We start from the raw sequence: 23,416 nt of genomic DNA on the forward strand, positions 1-23,416 counted from the left end.
AAAACACAACTCTTTTATCAGTAAGTACAAAAGCTAAGGAGGCTTTAATAAACTTACTATGAAAAGAATGCCGAATGCAAGGACACACAGATCAAGTGTGTGCATGACCTGTGTGGATGGTGAGGAGAGAAAGCAAGAAAAGGGAGAGGATAAAAGAGATAAATCACAAAACAAACCCTGTAACTTGTACGCACGCACACCCACACACAAACACGCACACATACACACACACACACAAAATGAGACCGAGAATATGTAATATGAACTGAATGTAGATTATTTTGAGGTTTAAGTTATGCTAAGGTGGATTCTGCTAAATCTAAATTTGACTAGTTTAAAAACAGAAAGATTCTGAAAACTCAAAACATGGAATAAAAATTTTAACTTACATTTTCCTTAACTCTACTGCAGATTTCTATGGAGCAAGGTATGTAAATAGGAGAAAATGGATATTCAAGTGATAACATTTTAAACAGGTGCATCCTAAGGTTAATTTAATTACATTGCCTAAAAAAATTACGACTCTTCCTTGCTGTGGTGACCCCTTCCTTTTCTGCTGGCTTTAGATCCCAAACAGGTTCACACTACAGAGAACCCAAGCTTAGCTCAATTATCTATAAAAATAATAGACAGTGTTACAGTGGAACTTTAACCCAAATTCACTGTTACTTTTAAATTCTTCTATGCTTTGCATTCCAAAGAGACACAAAAAACTAGAAGAAAGGGAAACTGTTAGTTATTTGTTGATTTAATAAGCTGATTAGTTAATCTTTCAGAGTGTGCCCTCTGATTGTGGTCCAGTTTTCAGCATCTCTCGGGTTATGCCTGTGATGACTAAGCTACAGAAAGGCTTTTAGCAGGTGCCATAAAATCCTGTCAGTGATTCCATTCTGGCAGTTTGCAGTCAGGCAAATTTCATAGGGTCTCAAGAAGAAAGGACTGACGTGAAGTAATATGGGCATTAGTTAAGCATATGTGGCTATAAACCTAGTTAAGCACACATGGCTATAAACCTATTCACGCCTTCAGTTCTCCAGTAAGTTCAGGTAGTGCGACCCACCCATGGGGCTAACCTGGACCTGACTTTATTCATAGTCAAGCTTGGATAATCCCACCCATCCCCCTCTTAGCCCATCCCTCCCCCTCGGTTGGTATCCAGTCACCTACCACCATCCTGCGCCACTGGAGTAGCCCTTGTTTGTCCACACGTCCACCAAGTCTCTCTACTCTGCACACCTTCCTGTGTATCACAGCCAAAAGCACAGCATCAATTGCTCACATGACATCAAGATTTTGATTTTAACACTTACATTCAAATGATGTGTATTTGAATTTAAATGCCTTCATATTCTGCTTCCTACCCCATTTTAATTTTTTTAAAAAATCATTGCCTGTGCCTGAAGCATGTGGAAGTTCCCAGGCCAGGGATCAAAATACTCTACAACAGTGACCCAAGCCACAGCAGTGACAACACCACATCCTTAACCTGCTGAGCCACAGAACTCCGCTACCCTAGTTTAGAGGGATCTTCCACAGTGACAGGCACAGAAACTTACGGGAGCTACTCTGCACCTCTCCTTCCTGCCTCTCCTCACCTTGACCTGGTCAATCTCTCTGCGACCCACCCTTAAAAGTCCAGTTTTGAAATTTCCTCCTCCTCGAGGCCCTTTACAAACAATCAGAAGTTGTTTCTAATTCCATAAACACTACAGAACTTTCTCTGTATGGCCAGCATGGCAACCATTATCAAGTCCAGCCCTTTTATACTGGTGAGTCTATCCTATCTTCCTTGGACTTTGCCATGACCTCTAAAACAGGGAATGGACTCATTTCTTGCACAATCCTAGGTATAATGCTTTTCCATCATGTACTCACTCAGCAAATGTTTATGGAGCAATATACATGCCAAGCCCTTTTCTAGGATATGGAGATAGTCTGACGTGCAACACAAAATCCCTGACTTCTGGGAGCTTGCAATTTAGTGCACATAATAGGTACTTAGTAAACATTTGCTAGAAAGTTGTTGAACTAAATATCTTTGTATTTCTGAAAATACATGTGATATCTCTATAATTATATAGCTATCCAATGAAGGTATTTTTATTGTTGATGCCTCTAGGAATAGGTCAGAGTGAACACTCTAGGGCACAGGCTTGTTAACCTTCCGATCACTGTGTACATTCAGACCTTCTACATGAAGAGATCACGGCGTACAGAGAGCAGTGACTTCAGCCCATAAGAATTATAACCCCTCTAAACAGCATTCACTTTTTAATAATTTATTCCGTAAACACTCACTGGGGCCCTGAAGTCTTTCGTAACTCTCGCAGGGTCCATAATGCAGAGGTGAGCACAACAGACAAGATAAACAAATAACTGTATGATTCCAATACTCACAGCTACTGTGACGAAACACAAAGCACAGCAAGGAGGCCACTCTATTTCAGATCAAGTGGGAGGTCTCTCTCAGGAGGTAATATTTGGAAGGGAGAAAACAGAGCATGAAAAGGCCTAGGGTAGAGCATGCCAGAAAAAAAAAAAAAAGTGAGTGAAAACTGTTGACCTAGGAACAATCTCAGCCTGCTGGAGAAACACCCAGAAGGGCCAGTGTGGCTAAAGTTGGGGAAGTGTGGTGCGGTCAGCCTGAGCCAGTCACAGAGGGCTTCTTAGAGTAGAGGAAGGAATACCTGGTTTGTTTTAGGGATGGCGGAACACCCCTATGGGCTTTGAGAAGAAGAGTTACATAACCTGATTCATCATTTGAAGAGGTCCCTCTGGCTGCTGGGTGGACCTCCAGCTGTTGAGAGCAAGAGTGGAAGCAGAGAGACCAGCTGGCCGGTCACAGCAAAGACTGGCCCAGGAGGAGACTAGTTTGAATTGAAGCGGAAATGGTCATCGTCTGAGAGCAGAGTCAACAGGACGCACTGCGGGTGCGAATCAGAGGTGAGAAACAAAGCGAAGACTCAAGGACAGCTCCAAGGCTTTCATCCTGAGCCGAGGATCTCCAGCGATGCTCAACTTGGATGACAACCTCAGGAGACAGGAGCAGGCATGGGGAGACGCATCTGCGAGTTCTGGTCCAAGCAGGTGAGCGCCAGAGAGCCCTACAAGTCTCTAAGGGAACAGGGTGAGCACACAGCTGGATTTTACGGCCTGGATTTGAGTTCAGGGAGGAAACTGCGGATAAAGGGAGGAGCGTGGCTGTCATCCACACGTCCGTGGCATTTAAACGCCTCAGCCTAAATAAAGCCACAGAGAAGGTGAGTGTCGCTGGGAAAGCAAAGGGAGAGGCGAGATGGGGCAAGGAGGGGAGAAGAGGACCGGGGACGGAGCCCTGGGCCGTCGCATCATTTAGCCTTGGACTAGAGGGGAAAGACAGCAAAGACAAGGAGGAGAAAAAGAAGGAGGAGAAGCTGGCGAGGCAGAAGGGACACCTATGGCAGGAGCTACCCAGGACCCAAGGAAAGGTGTTTCAAGGAAAATGTGTGTCAAAAGCTGCTGCGAAGCTCAACGAGCTGAAGACTACAAACAGCTCGCTTCTAGTCAAAGGTGACCTTGTCAGAAGGTCAAAGGTGACCTTGTCAGAAGCAGCTTTGGGGGCGCTGTGCAGAGGACGCTGATGAGCGTGTGTGTGAGGAAGACTGAGAGATGAAGGGGTGAAGTGGATTCAGACAGCCCCAGTCCACGGGCGCACAGACCAGCTGCCTGTTTCCTGCCTGCAATCAGACAAATGCAGAAACTGAGACGCTGCCGCAACTTGCAAGGGTGTGGTCTGCACCCTCGCTTCACAGCGAGTTGGGTAGAGACAACGTCGCCTACTGGCGAAGGCCCTGGCGAGCAGCAGGTGGAACACCTGGGTGCGAGGCCCATGCAGCAGGACTTCCTGTCCATCTACAACAGACTGGAGGCTGAAGAGCCAACCCCTCACCTCAGTTAATCGGAGAAACACTCTATGCAACTCTTTCAAGGGACTTTGCTACAAAGGGTGTAAGAGACTGAGGAAGGCGAAGGAAGTGGTGACAAGAGTCAGGGTTTGTATGTTAGTATTTGCTACATGCCAGCGGGGTCACAGGAGAGACAGCCTGGTGCTGGCAGGTCACCCGGAAGAGACGAGAACCAGGAGACACTTGAAGAGCAGCTTGTAACCATGAGGGCAAAAACTCCTTCAGTGGCTGAGATGATGGGATTCTGCACGTGGGCGGAGGTCGGAGCCGTCTACGGAGAGAGGCCAGTGCTTCACTGTCAGGGAGGAAGGCAGTGCATACAGGTATCAGTGCTCCCTGCAATTAAGGTGCAACGCGAAGTGCTGTCTGGACATCCTGCAAAATGGGAAAGGCCTCAAATGGCTCAACCAGGAGCTCTTCTCTCACCCCCTGCCCCCACAAAGTCCCCTTGCTAAGTGACCCTCCGTATCAAGGGACCAGGCACAGTGTCTGCTTCTTCCTGCAGAGCAGGTATTAGTTCCCTGCCAGCCTGCAGAACTAGTCAAACAGGCCAATCATGCCCTCCTGCAGAACCCTTGTGATGCTGCAAAGTTGTTTGCTCTGTTCCCAGGTGCACACCACCCCGCCCCCCAGGAGCCACATGTGGCATGGATGTCCCCACCTGGGCTATGCATGTATGTCACTAAAACATGGCTGTCACTCCCACCTGTCCAGGCCAGGGGTCTGTGCTCAATCATTCCCACAACTGAACCCGACCCTCACCAAGGGGGTAAAAAGGGAGCGATCCCAATGGTATAGACACATGCAGTGCGGGGCGGAGAAGGAGAGCCCGAGTAGTTGGCTGGGGTCCTCTGACCCCCTGCAAAGAGAAATGAGGGCAGGGATGGGGAGGCTGAGGTTTGCAGAGGAAGGGGAGGGTGAGGCGTCCTCACCCCGCAGGAGCGGGAAGCAACAGGGTGCTCGGGCGGGACGGAGGGCAGAGTGAAGGGCCACCTGAAGTGTGTGGCCACACCTTAAAAGGAGGCCACTCAGAAGGGCAGTGTGCAGTTTCTGCAGGTGTGCTCAGCTGCTCGGGGCAGCCTGGCTCAGGTTTACTCAGGGGGATCTGGCTGAACATCTCAGACACAAGGGGAACTTGGGGTAGACATGCCCCATGTGTGAAGGGGGTCAGAGGGAGAGAAGGCCCACACGGCGGTGCCCCAGACAGGGTCCTGACATCACTGCAGGTCCTAGCCCCGTGACTGTCCACTGAAATGCAAGGCTGGGTTTCTAACGCGGACGCCACAGCAGTAGACGTGCGAAACGGGACACACACTGGGAGAAGGGGCAATCAGTGCTTGGGGACACAGGTGGGCAGCGTGGGCTTGGTGATACCTTGGTGACCAAGTGTCCTGTCTCGACATGTTGTGATTAAAACAAACCAACCTGAGACTTTCAAAGCTGTGCCTGCACCGCCACACTCCCCAGCATCTTCCTTCAAAACCAGCCAGGAAAGCACGGTCTGCTTTCTGGATAACTCCTGTTTCTAGCTCCCCACACAACCGCTGCCACTTAAAACAGTGTGTGGGCTCAAGAGCCTGCTCCCATGTCGGAAGCTTGTCAATGGAGGGTGCGGCATGGTTGGCCAGTGCGGGCATCTGGAATTCGATGGTCCAGGTCCAGATCCTGCCTTCACCACACACTGGATCACTGACTGGACCCAACGCACTTCGCCTTCGTGAGCCTTGACGTCCCCCAAGTGTACAATGAAGAGCGTGTGAATAAGCACCTCAAAGACACACCTGGCAAACAAGGAGACGGTACACTAAAGCGCTCAGCCCAGTTCCTGGCACACGGAAAGAGCTCAGTGGGCGTTAGCAGTGGTCATGGAAACGCTCACTCAGCACCCCATACCAAAGTGACGCGGTGGGCCTCAGCAGAGCACACACTGCAGGTTCCTTAGCCACGAGACGAGATGCCAAATATCTTCTCATCTGTCTCCAGCCAGCCCTCCTGGGGACTACAACCCAAGGTTTAGGGCACGGCTAACTGGATAGGACTGAAGGGAAACACCAAGACCGGGATCTAACTGGGGGACCCAGGCCATGACCCTGCTAGAGCCTCGTGCTACTGAACCCCAGGCAGGGTGTGCTGTGCAAGGAGCCCCCAGACGATGATCAGGACTCCACTGCCTTGCAACCCCCGCGTGAGGGAGGCTTGGGCCATCCAAGGTCTGAGCACCGACGGAGCAGGGCTATTCTCACTTCTGGACAACAAAGGGTTCCTACACCCCAGAGACGTTACATGTGTCATGTGTGCATAACTGGTCTGCACGTGAACTCTCAGCGGACAATTAGAATGTCACCACCTCATGGCACATGTGTGTGCACACACACTTATTACTCTTACATTTTATAACAGCTTCCATTCAAGCTCAGTCAGTAAGAATACCCAAGTGTTTCCTCAATTCTTCAAGACACATGTCCAGCAGATGCTTTAGTGAAATAGTTTCACTGCAGTAATAAGATTTAAATGTGTGTACACAAAACTGGTGTGTGTCTTTGTTCATAAGAGCCTCAGCTGAGACAACTCACATTCCGTTTCAGTCGCCAATTACCAATTTCAGGGAAAAAAATTTATTCTAATGTTTTGCATCAAGAAAAGCATGGTCGGTTGAGGACAAGTGAAATACGACTTTAAGACAGACACAGAATTTAAACTTGGGGGCGGAGGGGAGGCCCTACCACGTAGGCGAATGTTATAGAAATGTCTCCCCACCTCCTTTTTCACTCTCAAGCTCACCAACAATAGAAGAGAATACCATAAAATAGTCCCATCACTGAAATGGACAAAAGTTAATTAACCTGTGTCTTATTTACTTAACTCATATAAGTGAACAGGGGCTGACAAGGAAAAGTAAATGAAGTTTCCCCACTTATACACTGATGCCTAAAAGCTGATATTTCACTTTACCAAAACAACTCTTTATTGCTGAAAACAAATGTAATGTCATCATTTTCAAAGTTTAAAAAAAATCAAGGGAATGAACGTGGCTTTGCTGGGAAGATCTGGGGAGACCCGTGATGTGGCGCCAACAAGCTCTGACTTCAGGCAACGTGGGCTCAAAGGACTGCCTCCATCACAGATCCCTTGATATCTCCAAACCCTGGCCTCAAATTCTGCAAAACTGAGATGAAATGTACTTACTCATTCGACTGGGGATGAACACAGGCCACACAGTGGTGTGAGTTTGTAAACAGCTGTGGACTAAAGGCCTCGATCTGCCTTTAAACAGCTGTAGGACTCCAGCACTCGCTGAATCCCCCCTTCTTTACAAAGGTGATAACAACAATACCGACATTCCTATAAAGCTTCGAGCGTTCTAAGAAATACCATGAACCCTTAAAAGTGGTACCTCCCATCCATCCAGCAATAACATCGCTATTACAGCTGACGTTATTGTCACTATTGTCACTAATAAACAGGTGCACAGAATAGAATAAGCCAAGTGCCTGCACACTTTAGATGCTCAATAAATGTGAGTTTCCTTTTACGCTCACCCCCTTTTTTTTTAAATGGCAAGAACTACAAGAAGAATTTCTTCCAAGAAAACCAAGAGGTTTTAATCTCTCAAATGACACTGTACAAGTTTTGCAGCAGGGGCATGTGAAAACTGAAGCAGATATTTACTCCCTAAATTGTCATTAGTTCTTACGGCCTAGCACTTCTTAGGAGGAGGTACGGGGAACCACTGATAGATGCTATCATCGGGTGGCCCATTCTTAAATGAAAGATGCCAGCGAGATCAAAACACATGCACATTTTGATAGGAAAAAAACTAACTCTACATAGTCTAAATGTTCACGTTTCTGATGACCAGACGATCCCCTTATGCCAGTGTCAGGGGTAAAAAAAGCAATGGGGTATAAAGAAAAATCCAAGCACTGCTAAACTCACTGAGCTACAAAATGAGCCCCGGGAACCTCCGGCTGCAGAGCAGGAACCCATGAACAACGACGCTGCCATCCGTGTTTTTCACGCGCGTTCCTTCCTACACACGCAAAATGTTCTTCCATCAGAAAGCACTGCCTAAGCACTTAACAAACCTCAAAGCCGCCCAAACTAGAGCAAACCCGCGCCGTCAACTCGGTGCCGAACAGCAACACCCTAAGCTGTGTTGTTAAAACGCAAAACAAACAAAAACAAAATGGTGGACTCCTTTTTTCAGGAAATACACGCTTGAGATAAACCCGGAGAACGCCCCTCCCGGACCACCACACACAAGAAGCTCGTGTTCAGGGGGAAACGCAGGAAAGAGAGAGAAGTACAAACAGGGGAGACGCTCTCGCTCCCAGGGAAGAGGGCTGGCAGCCTTTGCAGCCGCACAGCTTCCTCCTTCCTCTCTCTGCACCGAACACCTCGGAATAAAGGCTGCGGCTGCTTTCTAACCAGAACTCCCATTTCCCAGAGGCCTCTGCGGTCCGGCCTTTGCCTGGGAGAGCAAGTGACAAAATATCCCCTCTCCCTTTACCAGGCAACAGAGAGGATCTGCGCTGCTTTGAAAGCAGAAATGCTCATCCGCAGGAAGAGCAGGCCTCCGGCAGCCCGCCTGCAAAAGAGGGTGCTTCCGGCATGCAGCGACCAGGCTCACCAGGCGAGAGAACGTGTATTCCGCGCGGTTAGCACAGGGGATTAATCGAATTACAATCTAATCATCTGATCAAGCACTAATTAGCATAATCACTTGAGGGGAAACGGCTGGAGGAGCCCAGGAGCATCCTGGGTTCTTGGGGATTGATGGAAAGGGGGACACAGGGATTTGGGATTTTTTTTTTTTTTTTCCTTTTGCTCATGAAAACAAAAGAAAAGAGCAAATAAAGCTTAATCAATGACAAGCACTGTCAGCTCTGGTTTTTGCAGCAGGAGGAATTAGGACTGAGATTCAGAACCTTCCTAGCACAAGGTTCTCTCCAGCACCACACCTACAGGAAAGCACAAAACTGCTCTGATACTGTAGCAATGAGGCTCTAAACTACTTACTTAGCGTGTCTCAACCTCAGCACTATTGATACTTTGGACCAGATCATTATTTGTCATGGGCGGGGGGACGACCTTGTAGGATGCTGAGCAGCAGCCCCGGCCTCCGCTCCCCACACACCAGCAGCACCCCCTTCTCCCCAGGACTGTGACAGCTAAAAATGATTCCAGACATTTTGCCCAACATCCCTTAGGGGGTGAACCTGCCCTGGTCTAGCTGAAGAACACAATTTGTCAAGTGCATTAAAAACGATGAACTCATAAAGGAGGGAAGGAGTTCGTTATCCCCATCTGCCAAAAATAATGAGCCTAAAATAATACTTCCATGAGATTCCATGGAGTTTATTTATTCCTGATGGTCCTGTTCAGAGCTTTATAATAACCCATAATGCTTATGCTTGTGCACTTGATAAAAAAATAATTACAAATACCAGCCTCTCCCCATTCAGAGGTTTCTAGAAAGACATAGCAGACTTCCAGGGGCAAGCCCTGAGGGACTGAACCCTTACAGGCTGCAAGAACACCACCCCAGCTTTCAGACGCCGGTGTGTCCTGAGCAACTCAGGGGTCAGAGCGGACCCCTCCACATGCCCATGTCGGGCAGACCACCTGTGACTTAGGAACTGAACAGAGGCAGCGAAGGTCTCCAGACTCCAGGCAAACAGCACTTTTTCCCTACATGCTCATCACATGCACGTAAGCACTGATATTTGCTCCTAGTTTCCAAGGAGGGAGAGAGAAAGGTGAAAATGATGACGAGAGACTAAACACAGAAAGCCCTTCTGATTCTTGCAAATGCATCTCCACTACAATAGATCCACTGCACTGCCTTAAACGGCCTTGGCCGTCGGTCAGATGGTACCGAGTAACGTTCACTCTCATTGAGAGATGTCAGAAACCTGAGGGAGAGACGCCCACTTCCCATTAAAGTGCAGTATTTTCTGTGGGTTGAGGTGATCTGCTCCAACAACAATTCCGAGTCACACAGTTTCTTGTTTTCATTTGTTCTAAGGAAGGTATTTAACCGTTTACAAGGACTTGCAGGTCTCTCGGAGGAATATTAAACTGGATGGTGGAAATACCTGTGACCTCTACACGGAGGAGAGGTGAGAAAAGGTTGACCTCCTCTGCTACAAAACTGAGGAGAGAGTTAGTCCATCCAAGCCCAGTGGTGCAGGCTGTGAAAACTCCAAATCGGAGAGGAGCACTGAGCTATTTTAAATGGGCATCTTCTACAAACTCCCTTGGCAGAGCTTGTGACTTCTGAACACAATGCCCTCTCCGCTTTTTAAAGGAACAAAGGTACAGGAGCCTTTTGTTGCACAGAAAGAGCATCTCCCCTAATTCGGGGACTTATGAGTAAGCAGAAATTACATTTCTTCAACCACAATGTCTTTCATACCATCTTCTTCCAACGCTAAAAATCAAAACAGCCGCTCTGAAAGATAATTTCTATAGTGAATCACAATAAAATCGCCCAAGGATTATAATATCCAACTTGTTTAAGATGCCTAAGAGGGAAAGTTATTTTTAATATTATCTAAAATAAGATCTCAGGACACGCAAAGTTATTTTTAAGGTTCTGAATTTAGGCCTCTCTCCAGCACAGTTCGTATCTATTTTAGTTTAAAAATCAAGGACACAGTGTTTTGAAAAGATTATTCTGCCACTGATAACTGTCCTCAATTTCATCATACATGCGACAAGGTCTAAAATGCATATATGGGAGTTCTCATTGTGGCTCAGAGGTAGCGAACACAACTAGTATCCATGAGGATGTGGGTCCGATCCCTGGCCTTGCTCAGTGGGTTAAGGATCCAGCGTTGCCACGAAATGTGGTATAGGTCACAGACACAGCTCATATCTGGCATGGCTGTAGCTGTGGCATAGGCCCACAGCTGCAACTCTGATTCAACCCCGAGGCTAGGAACTTCCATATGCCACAGGTGCAGCCCTAAAAAGCAATCAATCAATAAATTAATTAAATGCATATATGTCCTTATACTCCATTTTCTCTTTTCATGACAACCTAGCATTTGACAATACTCCGTACGATAAACACACTTCAAACTGGCGGTCATTTACTTAAAGAAGGGAGTTGAGGCCAAGAAAACCCAAACCCAGGCCACTTACCCCTGGCTTTGGGAGGAGGAGCTTGTGCACTGATATAGGAAGGAAGACACAGATAATGCTTCCAAGCTGCAAACAGATCCGTGTTCCTGCCCTGTTTATTCTACCACAGAGCTTCTCTTAAGTGTTTTCAATATAGTAACCCAAACGGTTTCTTGCTGGAACAACATGGTTACACTGAAGTTCAAAGGCTTTCTCTGCTAGGATTGCAGCTTGCTAGCCAAGAAGGGGTCAATTTGAGAAAAGACAAATAGCAAAGCACATGCTAGTAATAAACCTGGATATCAAATACGCTGAAACAATAAAAAACATGTGTATGTATGTATGTGTATAGACACACCCACATATGTACACGTGGATACAAATGTGCAGATACTGGGTTGCGTACAGATGATTCTGAGGCGTCCAAATTACAATTCCCTGGTATGGATCCCACCTCCCTCTACTCAGGGTCTTCCCTGCTACCAGCTCCCACCACCAACGCTCCCAGATCTGCCCAAATCCTTCTGGCAGTCTATGAAGGCTTAACCGAACCCTATGCACAAAAACCTCCCCCAACAAATCACTCCCAAGCACAGAATTCCCCAACAGGGCACTGGGGTCGACTGGAAATTCTACTGGGTGGACATTCCAACTACTGTAGGACCCTCTACCTCAATCAGGAGCTAAGGAGACCCTTTCCAAGAGTGTGTTTTTCCAGAGGTGGATTGTGCCAGCTGGATCAGAACAATAACACAGACTTCCTCAGCCGCGCAGACCCCAGGGCTGCAGAACCAGACCCTCTGGTGGTCAGAGCTGAGAAACTACTGAACCAACGATACAAAAGATCACGTGAGCCTTAGGCATAATCAAGTCGAAGGTCCTGTCCATGAGGGGGAAAGATGGCAAAGGTACATATCAGAATTAGACCTCCAGACCATCCCCAAAATGGCACTGTCGCAGAAATCTCTAGCGGGAAGCTCATGAGAAGAGAAGCCTTCCAAGAAATGCCCAACCTCCTTCCTCCATGACCTGGCGCACCTGAGCCTTGAGACCCAGTGGCCCTGATCTTTGCCTAGAAGGTCCAGACAGAAGCACATCCGACTGGAACATGGTTCAAGGCGTCAACAGAATGTGGCCTCCAGGCATCTCACAGCATTCCTCCCCCACCCCCCCACCATACTCCTGCTGTCCTGACACCAGGCAGCCCTTTCTGCCACATGCTTAATTTTCCCATAAACCTTAGCTTCCATGGCCTCCATGCACCTGATACACGAGTCTAGAGCAACAGGGTGATAGAGGCTGGGGAACAATGAGGGGTTTCCTGTGACTAAGAATCAGAGGGGACTGTGGCTGGTGATGTGAAGTCCCATGAGATGCTGATGAACCGAGCAGTGATCAAAGTAATTACCCAAAACAAACACCAAGATCACCTCCAGGTCAAAATTTTTCTATATATAAATATCCATCAAGCCTACTGTAAAACAGTAGCCAACAAAGATTTAATGGTTATTGATTCTGGTGAGTCATAATATGTACGTACACATCTGGCAATTAATTGTCTACTCATTTGCCGCTATCACACCAAGGTACCAGATGGACACGGCGAACTTGGGCCCCAGCAGCTTGAATAACTTACGAAAGAATTCTCTTCCTTCAGGGGCACCTACATTTCCTTTTCACTGGCCAAGGAACTAGACGAATGGCTACCCTTTGCAACAATCAGCTCTGACTCTGTCCGGAAGAGGTGATAAAAATCACTATGGAGCCCTCTCTATGGTGTCAAGTTGCCTGATTCCCGAGTAAAGTCAGCTGGGGTTGCTGTCATTGCTGTTGGGGTCTTCAGCTCATTCTTGAAGTTTTGCATGTAATACTACAAAGCATTGTTATTTCTACCCTGGCAGCTATAAATCAGTTATTAAAAATGCTCTGCAGCCAATATTAAGAAATAAACACTGTAATTAAGCAGACTGGGACTTGGGGTTTGGCGTATCCTATGGGAACCCAAGATCAAATCATGCCACAGTGGGGTTACTGGGGAGAAAAGAAATGAACCTTGTTTCTCTAATGAGAAAACATGTTTATTCAAAGGCTTCCACAATAGAGTTCAGGTCTTTATGTGTGAAGAAAAAAAAGAGGACAATTCAAAAACATATCGAATTGCAGTGGTTCTAATTATTTTCATACTTTGCCTTTCTCTTGTAACTATAAAAATTTTCCCATCACGCTGAAGTCCATGCAATGAGTGAAAAACACCAGTCTCTTGAGAACAATCGATATTTTACTCAACATTAGGGAAAGGAGTTAATGATAAGCATCCCCATGCCTTCAGCCATTTCAAAAGATGGGGCTTTCGTGTAGATGTCCAACCTGTACACCAGCAGTATTTACATACAAATTCAAGAACTCTACCCTGAAAAAGGTCCACTTGGGGCTGGTAAAACCAAAATGTCACATGGAATAAATGCAGTCCTAAAAAGGAAGACTACTCCACGCCTAAGAGCAGTGCCTTTTTTATTCTTTGTCCAGGAACATTTATGTCAATCAAGAAGCCTGTGGTGACACCACGTACCCCGCCTGGACTGAGCAATTAGAAGAGGATATACTGCAATTTAAATCTCCAGAACTTAATACCTGATTAACATGGAGGAACCTGTGCTAATCACAAGATCCTAAATTTAAAGCATTGTCTTAGTAATCGCTGTGCTATAAGCATGCATGCAGATCCGCCCTCCTACTCTCTGCTGTTTCACACCTTCAGGAAAGACAGTGCTTACTGCCAAGGAAGTATCTGTAGCAGAACTGCAAGTTCCACATGCTCCCTTCACTTTTAGTCCTCTGTTCAGACCTACCTAAGCCTGGTTCCCAAATAAGACATACACTGGCTTCCCACCTCACTTGCCAAGTCCCACACAGACTTAAACCCGAAGAGCATTCAAGAATATTCTGCAGAGTCCAAAGTGATCTCTCAATATTTCAGCAAGGGCTGGTATGCTTTTTCTCGCCTCCAAAAAAAAAATCTCTACCATGCTGGGAAGGTAGGGGAAGCCGGCATTTCGTATGGAAGTGAGCTCACGTTTTCAATTCTCTCACTTTCTCAGCCACTGCATTTAAGAACAGCTTTCTATGAATAGGACTGCTTGCTCACTCTTAAATCTTACTCACTGTCTTCTGCGTAAAAATAACTTAAATAGGGATGCAGGCGAGATTCATTAATCCCTGTCATTCTGTCTCTCTGGGTAGTAGTCTCTTTCCTTCTTCTGATCTCATCATCTGTCTTGTCAACTCCATTCATCCCTCTGTTACACCATGATCTGTATTTACATAACCCAGGGGCTTCAAGACCACAAATTAATCCAACTGAATGATCTGTGAAAATCATAAGTACTGATCAATAGAGAATAAAGACAGATCTTCAAAAGTTAAACGATGAGAAATAGTGTAAGCGCCAAGACACCTAATTTGATTCTTGCATTTGAAACCAATCACAATTTGTACGAGTAAAACATATTCCTTTCATGTTACTTTGACCAGGTTCTGCTGCAAAAAACAAGAAAAAAAGATAATGATGACACAGACACCCATAAATAGAATGCTTATGCAATTAGTAATGGGATTTTTTAAGATGATTAAGTCCTGCGAAACTGAGCTTTGTTTTAATGTCCTGGGTGGCTCTTTGATGAAGAAATGAATTCCCAGGAACCCCTAGGGAAGCTTATGTGTCGGTTTGATGTTTTTGACTGGCTTTCAGAATGAAACAGGGCATTAAACCTGATGTAGGATCCTTGAGTGGTGCCACTTACCTTACACATGACAGCAAGGGGTCTAATGCATTTATTAACTTATCTTCTGTGACATTTGACCCAATCCAAGTCACAAAGAGCATCTGAGGTCATCGTATCATTATTATGTCACTGTGATGAAGTCTCATCACATGTTTCAGGTACGAATCCATTTTGGGAAAGAGAAGGAAATGCCCCCAGAAACCCTTCTAGAAAATAAACATTTCTACAGCCATCCAGTGAGTGTGTCAGACAAGATGGCAGAAGCCAAGAAACCACTCTCTTGCTCGGGTGCACTTCTCACAATGGTTTACACAGCAGAACAGAGATGGAGCAGAGGAAAAGCAACCTGGGGAGTAAGGATAAGCCAGAGGCAAAAGAGGGAGGCAGATGGGAGAGAGGAGGGGACCAACTGGGGTGGGGGGCAAGGCTCTGCCCATCCACGTGTCCCTTCTTCTTCCGCCAGGGAACATCTCTTTCCATGTAGCACACCTCTTCTGCATGCGCTTTGCTCTGTGTTAAGGACACGCTCTGGTATTGCAGAAGCCTCAAGGTTGGACTTTGCCACTGAGTGAGGGAGGCAGTAACTACACAAGCACCAAATAGAGCTACAGATTATTCTAGACACTCTTAAGGCAATGCCCAAGGTTTTACGAAAGAGGATAATGCAGGAATTGAGTGTAGGGAGAGCAGGTCTCTGAATCCTGCCCTTCCGAACATCCTGATCAGAAGCTGTCTAACCTCTGAACACAAAACCGGTTATGTGCATCTGCCAGGCAACTGCCCTCCTGCTCCCCGGGTGGATGGCATGCCAGGGACAGAAGGAATGCAGAACTGCAGAATGGGTACAAGTCGGTTTGCTGGAATCTTCCATTTCCCCTGTCTTATCTGAACCCATAAATTCAGCAAGAGAAATGCAACTTCTAATGTTTTCATATTTTCAAGACATTAAAGAACCTAATATGGGGGAGGGGCAGGAGCGATAAGATGAGAATTTAGGATGAGAATGTCTCTGCTCAGCTCTCTGGAACGTGAAGCGTTAACACCTGGCTCAGGCAAACAGGTGCTGCCCAAGGTGCCCAATTTGGGGGAGCGGGGAGGGGTCCTGGGCCGCGGAGCCCCTGCTCGGCAGGCAGCGGCGGAGAGGGACGGACTGCAGAGGGGCGGGCGCGTCAGCCTCACCCCGGTCCCCAGCCGCGGGATAAGCGAGCTGCGCCTTCTGGAATGACATTGGAAGGTCAGCCAATCAGGCGCGGGGCTGCTCCCGAGCTGCCACCTCCGCCGAGAGGAGGCGCGCGCCGGGCTGGCTCCCCGGCCAGTGGGAAGGGGGGTGCAAAGGCGCCCTCCGCGGCCCACCACCCTGACGCCGCCTTTTCCTTTCTCGCACCTTCTAGGCTTCATATACTGCTGTGAACGCGGGCCTCCGGGATAAACCTGGAAACAAAGACGGCGGACCCAGTCTCGCCTGCCCTGGCCTTTGCCTCCGCTGCTCCCGTGGGACTGACCTCCAGGCCCGAGGAGCCTGGGCCCGGCGAACTTGAGGAGCCGCGGGGAGCAGAGCGCGGAGCAGCGCTCCTCGGCGGCGGCGCTTGCCTGCGGCTCGGCGGAAGGCTGGCTGCGCCAGTCTTGCGCGGTTTGCCGCCCACTAGTGTCCTGTGGCAGGGACACAATTGACATGCAGGTAGCACCACCTCGCTGTCTCCCAGGCCGCCGATGGAGCCGGTCATCGAGAGCCAGCGGGCGCGGCAGCGCAGAGCCAAGAAAATGCCCAGACGCGGCGTCCTCCTGCGAACGCCCGGGGGGCCTCCCGGCCAGACGCGCAGGGAACCCCGGACCCCGGCAGTGCGCGCCCCCGAAACTGCCACTGACTGCTGTGCCCAGCCTAATGCCAACGCTATGATTTTCACCGTCCATTAATTATTTATGAGGCACAGCCGTGATCTCAGCCGTGGAATTCAGCTAATTTTGTGGAATTTGGATGCCACAGATTTTGTAAATGCACCCACTGAGAAATACATCGTTTTATTTTTCAAATATAAATTTCCAGTCTCCTGCAGGGCTCTTAGGTTTCTCTTTATAAAATGACCTTCCCTGTTGTTGCTGTTTTTCTCACTCCCTCTCTCTCCCCTTTACATGGAGTTTCCCTGACCATGGCATTGAGTCTTTCTACAAAACACTCATTGCACCTCCTCCCAGACATAGCCTTGATAAAACGCTCTGAGAGCTACATGGAGGTCCAGGAATTGGGGATTTAGATGGGCTTTTTTTTTTCTCTTGATCAAAATTATTTCCCCTCTCAGTGTGCTCTATTGTACCAGCTCTGCCCAGTGAGTCACTGCTTTCCCAAGGCAGCAAGCAAACTATGGTCACGCCAAAGGGGCATCCAGGAGAAAGTCAGGAGCAGAGGAGGGTCAGAAGGATCCGCTGGCATTTATTAAAAGGTCTGCATGGCATTTTGCTTTCCTACAGAGGGCATCTTGTAAGGGCACGCTGCTTAAGGGACCTAGAAATTTTAGATGAACCCTGTAATTCTGGGAAAGAATTTTACTCTGTTCAATAAAAATAGAAGAAGAAAAGGGGAAGAAGCCCTGGAATTATTCACCTGATTTCATTTTTTTTTTCACTTCCACATATTACATGAGTTAGATAAAAACCACCCTACAGCTCCCAAGGTGCATTTGCACTCACAAACGCCTGCTCCTCAATTTAAATAAAATATAAGTTTGCAGTATGCAATTCCTGTGGAGATGACAGATGATGTCAAAGGGTGCGGCACAGCCCACTTTCTCGGTGCCGGGCACCCTTCTCTCTCCCAACACCCACCCTCTCCAAGCTCCACAAGCTCCCTGAAAAAAAATGGCAAAGCGGCAAAGCCCAGAATTGCATGGCTCAGGAAAAGACGATGTCAGGGACATATGTGTATGTAACGACAGAGATGCAAGGATATTAGCAAAAACCTATTATACAGAATAAATCTGCTCATTAGTCATAATTCTGCTTGTCTAAAGGCCCAACTATAGTTTTAATAAGAACTGTAAACCAGAATGTTCTCTTTGGGGTGAAAGCCAGGAGAAATTATGATTAAACACAATGCAGTGTTTTTCCCATCCCAGGGAAAGGCTGTGGGAGGTAGCTGCACGTATGTGGACCCACGTAGATGGACTGACCCCCTTTCCCTGGCAGTGGAGCTGAAGCTCTCCTGAGAGTATTTTCAGAACGTTGCAGGACAAGTTGACTGCTTCAAATCGTGATGACTGCACCTGATCAGGTGAGATAATTCATTCAAAGCTTTAACCCATGAAGGGACTGCTCTCCAGCTTCTATTTTTCAGTCCAAATACTGTCTGCAGCCTGTCCAGCAATCAGGCGTTCACTGAGAAATAAATGTACTTCCCATTACATCAGTAGGAAAAACGCTGTTGTCTACAGTTTAAATGCAAATATATCGTGGGCTTATTTTATTAGTGCCCCAAAATATCAAACTGCATAATCTTTTACAATTAGATTTTTTTTTATCATGTCAGACATTTTGATGTTTGAGGCCTAGCAGTAATCAGTTTAGCAGTAATCAGTTTAGTAATCAATTTAGGTATTACGATTCATAGATATTTGATCACACAAATTCAGGAATTTTTCATATTCAAAGTAGACCAAAATATAACAGCTATTGAAAAAAAAAAAAAAACTTCTCTATTCAGATAGGTAAGAACCATTTAATTTCACATTTTTGAAATATGGTCCTATGAACAGGCATCATTCCAAACTGGACTCTTATTTTATTTTGATATGACTATATATTTTATGCTCCTTTCCACAGTATGCACTAAACATTACTCCTTCATAACTCTTTAAAGCTAGTTTCCCCCACAAATGAAAGCGTCCAAAGCTATACAGTACGACCTTTTTTTTTTTTTTTTAAAGCTTGATCGTATAAAGAGAGGGCCATTTTTATATGAGAGTTCCAGAGCCTTCTGGTAGAGAGGATTAGAACATGTAATACAGCAAAGTAAAATACTCATTTGCAATGTATACTCTATATCTCAAATTGTGAAATCTACCTGCATTCATTACAGTATCAATAACGGTTATTATCAATCAATTCTAAGGGTCCTGAAAAAGGTGTTAACAAGATAATATTCATAAAACTCGGTATAAATGCACATACATGGCCTTTGCAATAGTGTCCATGGAGTAGATGATTTGAGGGTTTATATAATTTTCTCACTACATATGATTCTATAATGATTATTTTAGTAAAACTGACTCCAAAAAAAAAACAAGTCACACATTTTAGCATCTGTTTCAGAGGCTGAACCAGAAATACCATTCTATACTATTTCTGTCAGACATAAATGTGAAACTGTAAAACAGATACCGACTGACTGACAATCCACAATGTCCTTCCTCATCCTGAAACACTTACTTCCCGGCAGGGCGGAAACTGTTTCACCCCGCAGCCCAGGCCTTTCTGAGGAGCCCGGAGGTGTGGAGATGTTGTACAGGTGAGCCAGGCCGGCAATGCCTTGTGGCACTGGAACAGGGATGCGAGCATTTTCACGCTGTCTCTGAGGTCACATTAGCAGAGCAGCATAAAGGGCTGACTTTCCCCATGCATCACCACACATTAGCTAAAGCAGCTCTATCCCCCCAGGTAATTCCCGTGAGGCTGCAGAAGAGGCAGAGTGCCCTCTGGGAAAGATGGGTGTCATGTCAGAACTTGTTGCAGTTCTTTCCTGCTAGGAAATCTCAAAATGAAAGTTTTGAACACTTTGCTTTAGGTTATATTAGAAAGCAAAGTATCGTTTTCATGTTAATTTCAGGAGTTCCTTCTTGCAATGTGACCTTTCCTTAGTCATTTTTTTTTTAATTTTTACAAAGTTTCTGTGTTTCATCTGGGCTGTGGGTATGTTGATTCTTTAAGGACTACCTTGGTAGGCAAAGAGAAGTCACCTCTATGCAGCTTATACTCAGAGCTTCCCCATGCACATCTTCCAGGAAAATCTTATGGCCTCCCCTTGGCTTCTGGTATTTTCTCACAAGGGCGAGATTTCCTCTCTCTCCCTCTCTCTCCCTCTCTCTCCCCTCCCCCTCTCTCTTTCTCCCCCCCCCCCCCCAGGGGATTCTGCCTAATGGTTTAATTTTGACTGTCAGCAAGTCATACATTTTATGCAGATCTGTGTTCGGAAATTTGAAATGGGAATTTAAGCTGTAGCTACTCCCAGGCAATGCCAAATGATGACAATTTCCTCTCATTCCCAAATGAGGGGAAGCCATTCATACATGCAAGTTCATATTTACGAGGTGACAGGCAAGCGAAGGTGCAGTCACACTTACTAATTGGATCTGACTCAGTCAAGAGCAATAGCTTTTCAAATACCTAAGAAGAAAGCATTTTAAGCTAGAATACTGGATGGGCATGAGGAAAGGAATGCTATTTGCAATATTCCCTGATTTCATTTTTACAACTATACAGGTGCTTTAAAGAATTTGTCAACATTTCGGATGATGTAATGCTTATCAGTGCATATTTTTACAGAAATGACTCTGGGGACTCTGTAGTAGCAAGAAGGTGGGGGTGGGGGGGGAGGCAGGTAGAAGGACAGATCTTTCTTAAAGGCTTTCTTGTTGCTGGCGATGAACTGCAGCAGAATTAAAGCACATATTTTTAAAAGCTCAAAAAGCTTTGACTCTGAAGGTAGATGCTCTTAAGCTGACCCCTCCGCCTGCCTGCACTTGGAATGCCATGTCCCCTGCAGGCTGTGATATGTCCAAGTGGCGATGGTCTCACCAGACCTGGTTTATTCTGAATGAGGGAGCTATCTAGTACTGAGTTAGCTCGGAGCTGTCACTTTGCTAGGTAAGCGCCCTGAAATGATTACAGAGCAATTTTCCCCGGCCTCTCTCCATTGCCTCCTCTCCTTCCCAAAGAAAGAGAAATCATATTTTAAAAAATAAAAGCATGACAATTTCAACACAGACTGGGGAGGAAAAGGGAAGGACTTCAGCCATGCATCCAATCCCCCCACACTCCGGTCAATGCAAGGAATGAAATTCATCACAAACCCAAAGGCTCACCATTCGCGAAGCTCTGGAACAAGGAGAGAGCCAGTATCCACATGCCCCTGCTGCCCCCCGGCCTCCCGCGAGCGCCGCGCCGGCCTCGCCCCCCGCGCTCCGCCCGGCTCCGCTCGCTCGCCACCTGCCCGGGGGCCGCCGCCCGCCCGCCGCCGCCGCTGCTGCCGAGCCGCCCGGGCACGCGGCGCGGCCGGGCTCCGGGGCGAGGGCTGCGCTCGCCGCGCGCTGCGCTCCTGCACACCTGCTCCCGGGCGCCGCGCCCAACGCTGCGGCCAGAGCGGGCCGGCGGGGCTGCAGCCCAGGTGCGCCGTCAGCTCAGGGGGCCGCCGGCAGGTCGGCAGGTGGACCGAGCCGCAGACGCGGGCGTGAGCTCATCCCGGGCGCCGGGCGCCCAGACTGCGCAGCAAGCGGCCTCCGGTGCGCCGGCCCTCAGCCTCCACATCCAGGCAGCAGGCGGGCGGGCAGGCTCATCTTTCCTCTCCTGCGGCCCGAATCACATTGATCCCTCGCTAACCTTCCCTGCCTGGGAGGCGGGCGGGCGGGCGGGCGAGGAGCGAGAGGAGCGGAGGCGAGCGGGGACCCCCTCCCCTGCCTCTGGCCGCTGGGGCGCTCTGCAGTCTTAAAGCAGCAGCGGAGAAGTGGAACCGAACTGGAGGCAGGACCGGCGAGAGCGCAGCCACCGCGCAGTCACGCACAGTCATCAGGATGCATTTCTTGGCGGCTTAAATAATCATTTCAACAGCCGATTATTTTTAGTTATTTTCTTGCCGGTTTCTAATAAGATACAGCCAGAGGTGACTATTCCACAAGGCTGCCAGAGAAGCAGAGGTGACCATGAAACGTTAGCAGTTTTCATACAATGTGCAGCTGGATTTAGGTTTTGCATTTACTGTCATAAAAGTCCGGTTCATTTGCCCAGAGGGAAACGCAGCTTCCAAATCCTGCTGCTCCTATAAAGATCCCTATGGTTTCACGGGCTAATTTTTAATTATCTCAAATACATCACAGACTACAAACACAGGCAATTCTAATTTTGCTCTCTGAATGGTGCAAAAAAAAATGATTAAAATTGCAGGTAATCTGCAAAATTCCAAACATACAGCTCTTTACACATAACTGTGAAAGCCAATGTGACAACATTTCCTGAATGTTCTCTATGGTCCTTGAAGTCAGAGTAATATTTAAAACCTTGAAAAAGGTCAGGCATCCATATTACATCACTTTGCAAAATAACAACCCACAGGGCTGGAATGCACCCCAATCGAGGACCCAAGGTGGAATTTTAGGGACAAGGCAGGAAAGGCTGAGGGGAAGCTTTTGAGTGGGAGGGCGGTCTCATGGGAAATGAGTGGATTTCACCCGCACTGGGTATCTTGTGCTCAAGCTCCATGTACCCCTCCAAATACAAACGGGGAGTCAAGCACACCTACAACAACTCACAAAATACCAGGAAAAGCAAGTGGTGAGGCAGAAACAAAATGGTGTTTTACCAGAGTTGGGCACAAGATGGCCAGGCCCTGTGTAAGAGGAAGGGCCAGCTGAGCCAGTGATGCTGCGAGCTCGCCATCGCTCTGCAGCTGCAGGTGGTCACGTGCTGCTGCCCACTCAGGACCACAGCCCAGCCCTGCCCTACCGCACACCCCAGTGTCCTCTGGCTTTGCATGCCTGGGGGTGCTGACGCTCTGATCTTTCCTAAATGCAGGCCAGGAAGGGAGGTGATGGCGTGATTTCTGTTCCTGCATCCATCTCCTCCACCCATTCATTCGATTCCCAAATTCTTAACTGCATACCAGCCATGTGTGAGGCCCCACTTGGCCTTCATCCTTAGGCGCTCCCGCACTGGAGGGACAGGGCACTGCTTGGCCACTTACCCGATGCGTGGCCTGTGCATGTCACGTGTGCCTCATCCTCATCTGCAGAATGGAAATCATCAAGGTTCTTAACTCATGGGGCTGTGAAGATCTGATGACACAGTCCGGCACGTGGTCACTGGGTAAATGATGGCTATGGTTACTACTGAGTTTGGGAGCAGAGCTGATTACATAATATTCGGGGTCAGTGCAGAATGAAAATGAGGGAAGGCTCTCATTTTGCAGAAAGGAAAGAAAGCACCATTTAAGGTGCTCAAATGAAGCTTTCCCCTTTCTTTCCCCGTCTCTTCCAACCCGGCATGGTGTTTTTGCATTCACTATTTAACGCCAGGCTCCTCGGACACTGGAATAGTCCGGGGTGAGTGCATGCGACTCTCGGGGAAGCACAGTGGCCACATCCACCACCCTCCACTGGACCAAGGGCTGTGCCCCCACTAGAGTTGGGAGGAGGAGTCAATCTCCCTTTCCCGCCGCTCCCGTGGGTGGTGGACAGGAGATCCCCAAGAGACAGCAAGCTCCGTAATGCTGGGTGGCACTTTTACCTGGATCCCAGGTGGGCCAGGTAGGGTCTCTTGTGTAATATGCCACGGCAAGAGCAGGCGCAGGGGAGGGCAGTCGCT

At 47.7% G+C, this 23,416-nt stretch overlaps 1 protein-coding gene across 3 annotated transcripts in view; it reads right to left on the minus strand.

The window, feature by feature from the left end:
• Positions 1-21,843, minus strand: part of DSCAM (DS cell adhesion molecule) — a 744,988-nt gene extending 723,145 nt beyond the window's left edge. The window contains exons 1-2 of one of the 3 annotated variants that reach the window (XM_084992176.1): positions 21,122-21,429; positions 20,926-21,022 (exon numbers count right to left, since the gene is read on the minus strand). In XM_084992176.1, coding sequence (XP_084848302.1) covers positions 20,926-20,968 — 43 coding nt within the window. In that variant the 5' untranslated portion in view covers positions 20,969-21,022; positions 21,122-21,429. The other 2 variants (XM_084992175.1, XM_084992177.1) reach the window with 2 other exon arrangements.
• Positions 21,844-23,416: the final 1,573 nt, after the last annotated feature.

This window comes from Sus scrofa, chromosome 13, assembly GCF_054392235.1.
Source record: "Sus scrofa isolate SSC_HxYL_T2T_F1_AM1 chromosome 13, Sscrofa_HxYL_maternal_Yorkshire_Landrace_v2.0, whole genome shotgun sequence".
Classification (NCBI taxonomy): Eukaryota; Metazoa; Chordata; class Mammalia; order Artiodactyla; family Suidae; genus Sus; species Sus scrofa.